We start from the raw sequence: 6,299 nt of genomic DNA, 5'->3' as shown, positions 1-6,299 counted from the left end.
AGGAGAAGTTAGTGCCACTTGTAACCAGAGGCCAGAGATGCTGATAAATATGCTACAGTATGTGGGGCATTCCCCACATAAAAGAGTTATCTGGCCCAAAGCTCTTCTAGTAAATCATCTTTGTATCAGCAAAATTTCAAATGTAAAAGAAACAGAAACTACTTCCAGAGGGATGATTTATTAAAGCAGAAATAGCACGCTGGTAGGCCACTCAGGTGTATTGCGTGCATGTAGAAACTGGCTACGTGTGGGTGTAGAAGCTGGAGGTTAGTTCTCACTGAGAGTCACATATTCTGGATACTTCTTCTGTGCCCCATTATGATGATGAATCCTGTTCTGGACCCCATTTCTTGGATTTTTCAGAATTTGATATGCTCCCCAGAGTCATCCCTTAATTTGACAGAGCTCAGATTGTTCTCTCTGCTCATGTTTATGGTATCACAGTGGAGGACATGAACCCTAAATTGAGGCTGCTTGAGTTTGAACCCTGTGCTGACTACTTAATAGCTATAAAACTTTCAGCAAAACACAAAACTTCTCTAAGCCTCACCCTCATCTACAGAATGGTAAAATTTATAGCAATAAGTCATAAAGTTGTTGGCGAGGATTGGGTGAGTTGATGTATGTAGATTCTCTCCACAGTGTTTGACGATAGTAAGCACAACCCAAATTTCAATTGTCTTATCATTGGCCAAGAATTCTGTATTATCTTGATCTTATGATTTTGGTGAACTTATTAGGGAAGTATTGCATAGACTCTGAAGTTCCTAGGTTGGAATCCTGACCCTAGCATGTATTTGTTGCATGATTTTGGTCAAGTGTCGAATACTTCTATGCGTCTCCATTTACCCATCTGTAAAGGGGGGGATAATAATAGGTATCTTATGGGCTTCTTATGAGAATTATTAAATTAATATAGGCAAAGTACTTAGAAAAGTCCTGATATATAGTAAGTTCTGGATAAATGTAAGTTATTTTCACTCTCCTGTTTTAAATCAGAATAGTTTCCCGCTTCTCAGGGGAACAAGTTGTTTCTATTCAAAATGAAAGTTAACATGTATACACAAGACACAGAAAAATTATATAATTGTGAAAGAGCCAGTATTAATTAAACATCAAGGGTATGGAGTTCAAGGTAGTCTTCAGGATAAAAGTTTACAGTTGGAACAACCAAGTACCTCAGATTTTTGTTTGGGAATCAGGACACCTGTAGCTCTGTTCTGTGACCTTACTCCAACTTACTTTTCTATTATGGGAATAGTTCCCACCAGGTGGGGTCATTACTTTCATTCCCATGACCTTCTGGAAAAGTGGTTGATGTTTAAATTTAATGCTGAATTATATTCAATTTGGCACAAAAATGAATTCTAAATTTGGATTTGTGTGTTTCCAGTGAAGTCACTTTTTCTGGCACCTGTGGTCATAGGTGTCAATGACAAACCTGGAGGTATAAATAGCAGTGGATGTAAACCCTTCATCCCACTGCCCACCAGAACCAGTGAGCAACCATGAAGGCCTTCATCTTCCTTGCTCTCCTGGGAGCTGCTGGTGAGTCTCTCTTACTAAATGAATAAGTAGGTGTCTTGCATATATTTAAGTTTGCAGTTTGTACTTTGGAAGACAATGAATGTTGAATATATCTCAGTACTCAAGAAGCTTAAAATGTTGAGGCAACAGTGCATAGTACCTGTGTCTATAGAGAAATAAATCTCACTTATTTGGGAAAGATCACTAGACAGGAGTGATCAGTGTAGATCAAGTATAAAGAGGCAGCACCTGCCCTCAAATTCAAGGTAAAAATCTATGAAGAAGAGGGAAAAGGAAAGGACAGTCAACAGAAAAGAAATGTTGCTTTGACCTTTCTAAGGATTTGGAGTTAATACCTAGGAAAAACGACTAATCTTTTGCTGCTTGCAGAGGCTGTGAGGGTCAAAGCCTGAGTCTCCTCTAGACTGAAGGGCATCTTAGCAGGGATCATAGCAGGCAAAGATATTTTATTTCTCATGAATAAAAGCTATGGGTTGGGTTTTACAACATCTTCGCTAACAAAATCTCACCAGTGTAAATCATCAAAAGAGATAGAGAAATGAGTACTTTTACACTATGAAAACTTACTACTATGTTTTCCAAAATTGGGCAAGTTTAAATTTAATATAGCTGTCTGTATGCCTGGAAATGTCTTTCCCAAAATTACTTTAAAATACTTGAACAATAGAACACATATAATGTAATGAAAAATTTTGATGCCATAAGAAATCTTAGTATATCTGAATAAATTGAAAAATGTTGGAAAGATAATTGGGATAAGGGGAAAGGTTGGAGACAGAAACCTTATAATGTTCTATGAAATTATTTTGTGAAGATTATAGATGAATAGATGAAGGCCAAGAAGAGAAATTTCAGGGTGTGGGTAGTACAAAATTCCCATTTTCTTCCAGGCCAGAACATTCTCAGGTGGCTTCTAAAAGCTTCCTTTGGGTTACCACCTGGGGTTATCTATCCTATACCAACCACCTCAAACAAACATAACCTTGGGTATCACAAAGCTTTACTGAACACCTATTTGCATGGCTTCTCAGCACAGTTTTATGTAAAAAGTATTCTTCATATTCTTAGGTAGTGGTTGGTGTTCAGGACATTTATTATGTAAAGTCTTTTATCTGTGTGTGTGTGTGGGGGGGTGGCATCACATATATAAAAACTGTATATTTATCAAATTTAAAGCATAAATTAAATATTAGATACTTATCATGGTATAAGTAGGGTATGTGTTAAAGATATAGAAAAACTAGGTTTTTAAAATTTTACATTAAATATCACCATTTTCTGATTATATGGGACAGGAAAACATTATCTGAGCTTTTCTGGTTAATCTACTAAAACTTGGTGGTGAGTCAACATTCCAAGATGGATCTGTTTCACAGATAGTTTCCAACTTTTCTCTGTCAGTTGCTTTCCCCGATGATGATGATGACAAGATTGTCGGGGGCTACACCTGCCGAAAGAATTCCATCCCCTACCAGGTGTCCCTGAACGCTGGCTACCACTTCTGTGGTGGCGCTCTCATCAATGACCAGTGGGTGGTGTCCGCTGCTCACTGCTACAAGTCGTAAGTAACCAATACTCACATCCCTGATCAACTCATTCCCCAGCCCTGCCAAAGCACAAGCAGGGTAAATTACGGAGTTATAATTGAAGGGTGAGCACTCAGGTTCTAAGAGCCTCATTATTCTCCCAGGCATTGAATGATTCACTGATGGACTTTCACATGGTGTCCTAAGGGTTCCCTGATGTCTTTCCAAATAAAGACATGGAAGGGGAAATAGTGAGTGATAAAGTATATACTTAGAACTAGCTTCAGAGCATTAATCATGAAATAGTCCTAATCATTATAGCTCAACCAGAAAAGAATGCCATATGGAGGTAATAAAATAGATGAAATGTCCAGTGCACTGAAAATAAACACAACTCATTCTGCTCCTTAATATCTTGTCATGTCTCTGATTGCTGCTGCATCTCTCTACAATAATTGGTAACTCCAAACAGAGGAGAAAAGCAGGTGCTGATTAATTGCCACTAATTCTCTTTTTACCCTCATTGTTTTATTGGTGTCATTTGGTTCCCATTCACATATCTTACTACTCCAACACAAAGGTGGGCTGTCAGTCTGTGCCTGTAGTGATACCTACCTAAGGACTCCTCTAACTGTACCCTATCTGGTGGGACTGCCTAAAGTGTACAATTACTGTGTGTGTGTGTGTGTGTGTGTGTGTGTGTGAATGCTTGAAGGGGGTGATGTCTGTGCTTATGCTCATGACTGGGGTGTACTTTTAAAGGGGAAAGTTCAAGTTAAATAGAGAATTTTTAATCCTTTAATCCAGTCGAATCCAGGTGCGTCTGGGAGAGCACAACATTGAAGTCGTTGAGGGCAATGAGCAGTTCATTAATGCAGCCAAGATCATCCGCCACCCCAAATACAATGCCCGCACCATCGATAATGACATCATGCTGATTAAGCTGAGCTCACCTGCCACCATCAGCTCTCGCGTCGCCACTATTTCTCTGCCAGGAACTTGTGCAGATGTTGGTACCCAGTGTCTCATCTCTGGCTGGGGCAACACCCAGAGCGTCGGCAGTAAGTGTCACCTGAAACATAGGCACCAAGTCTGAGAATCCTAGAGGCAAAAGGCATATGGAGGGCCAGTTAGTCCAAACTGTCACTCAAGACAAGGTTCACAGAGTAGTCTGTGGATATATGGAGTCTTAGATTATGTTAATGGAAATGAGGAAGATTCCTTTGTTGAAAAATAGAGCACTAATGAACTATGATGAAGATGCCAGGTATTCAACATAAGTGACTAGTGATTTGCAGAGAACTAGGAACTGAGAGGTAAACAGAACCGATACTAAGGAATTTGGGACTGCCTGAAGTATAAACCGACTTAATAAAGTCTCTAAATTTGAAATCTCTGGTCACTGATGCTAGTCTCAGAGAACAACTTGTTGATTAAAACTCTTTGGAAGGCCTTTCAAATAAAAGTTGTTCTTCCAAAGTAGAAGTTACTAATAATCTGAATGAAAGAGTTGGGAGTTGGGGTATTGGGAAGGGCAGGAAGAAATCATGGAAAAGAAATATTTTAGAAATCCTGTAACCTTCATATATATATATATATATATATATACTTTTTATTGTTGATAGTATTAGAGATATCTCCTCTCCCCCCGCCCTTTATTCCCATCCTCCCAGCCCCTACCTCCCCATGACTTCACTACCATATTGATAAGCATATAAGTTCTTTGGTTTATTTCTTCTCATCCCTCCAACCCCACATTGAGGTATGTCAGTCAGCTCCATGCCTCCATGCTTCGGGTCTTATTTCGTTGGTCAATTCATTCACTCATTAGATTCCACAAATAACCTTCTTCCATTTTTACTCCTGCACCCAACAGCTAACTACCCTGAGCTCCTGCAGTGCCTGGATGCTCCCGTCCTCTCTGACAGTGTTTGCCGCAAAGCCTACCCAGGCCAGATCACCAACAACATGATGTGTCTGGGCTTCCTGGAGGGTGGAAAGGACTCTTGCCAGGTTAGGTTCTTTGTACCCTTTTTCTTTCAAGCTCCATCTCATGCATCTCCACCAAATCTTCTGAAATACAGAAGATTAAAAGGCTTTTTCTGGAACTGATCATGAGGAGTGAGGGGTAGATTTGGGATAAGTGATCACTTTTCTTTTTGCCATATGAGTGGTTAGAATTAAGGGTAAAAAGATACATAGAAGATGGTGTGCAAATAGCACAGCTAAGGTACCCTTCTGATGAGGTCTATTGTAGAAGAACACTCTGAAAGAGCAGGGCTAGCTGGGAAGCCTTACACTCTGTATTACCACCTCTTCTTGGCCCCATATGCCTGTAACTAAGGAAAGAGGAGGACCTAGAAGGAGAGGGGAGGAAGAATGGGGATGTAGTGTGGAGATTGAGGGTTGAAGGGGCTTCATGGAGGATCAGCAGCAGCCTGGGAAGATAGCCTCGGGATAATGTGGGAACATCTTTGAGCCTTTATCCCATCTGGATGTGGTTGAGAATTCTAAATGGCTTTTCCCTCTTGTTTAGGGTGACTCTGGTGGACCTGTGGTCTGCAATGGACAGCTCCAGGGCATTGTCTCTTGGGGCTATGGCTGTGCTATGAAGGGCAAACCTGGTGTCTACACCAAGGTCTGCAACTACGTGAGATGGATTCAGGACACCATGGCTGCCAACTAAGCACATTTATCTCTTCCTGACCCATCCCTGTTAGACAACTTCATCTTCCTATGCCTAAAACAGTACCTAAATAAAAATATTTTGTCCTGCACTAAATATGTCTAAGAACTCTCCTTACTTGGTATTATAAACTTTCTCTGGAAACAGACTGCTGAGTAAGAAGGTGGATATTGACTTGAACTCTCATATGAGGGTAGAATTTAAAAGATTATTTGGGTATTTATTCACCTAATCAAAATAAATTCACTGATCACCTACTATGTGCCAGATTGTGTAGGACATCCTATTAATAAAAGACAAAAAGGGTAATTGACCATACCTTTGCTACGCTTCCCATTGGCTAATCAGGGTGATATGCAAATTAACCACCAACCAAGATGGCGGCCGGCAGCCACACTGCTGAAGCGAACAGGAGCCTTGCTTGCTCCAGTGATGGAGGAAGCCAAGGTTCCCCACCTGCCGTGGCCCGGCTCTAAGCTCTGAAAGCAACAAAGTTTCAATTATAGAAGCTAAACAAACCCCAGATACCTGCTTTCAGC

General features: G+C 40.4%; 1 protein-coding gene across 1 annotated transcript; it reads left to right on the top strand.

Annotated features, from left to right (window-relative positions):
- The first annotated feature begins 1,452 nt into the window (after positions 1 to 1,452).
- LOC102255810 (cationic trypsin-3) lies at positions 1,453 to 5,856 on the top strand. Its single transcript, XM_005875035.2, has 5 exons — positions 1,453 to 1,548; positions 2,950 to 3,109; positions 3,882 to 4,135; positions 4,951 to 5,087; positions 5,611 to 5,856. Exons 1-5 carry the CDS (start codon positions 1,509 to 1,511, stop codon positions 5,758 to 5,760), a joined length of 741 nt encoding a protein of 246 aa, XP_005875097.1. The 5' UTR covers positions 1,453 to 1,508; the 3' UTR covers positions 5,761 to 5,856.
- The last annotated feature ends 443 nt before the right edge of the window (positions 5,857 to 6,299 follow it).

The sequence above is a fragment of the Myotis brandtii genome, unplaced genomic scaffold (assembly GCF_000412655.1).
Source record: "Myotis brandtii unplaced genomic scaffold, ASM41265v1 scaffold455, whole genome shotgun sequence".
Classification (NCBI taxonomy): Eukaryota; Metazoa; Chordata; class Mammalia; order Chiroptera; family Vespertilionidae; genus Myotis; species Myotis brandtii.
Note: the sequence above shows the minus strand (reverse complement) of the source record. Positions and strands in the feature narration are given on the sequence as shown.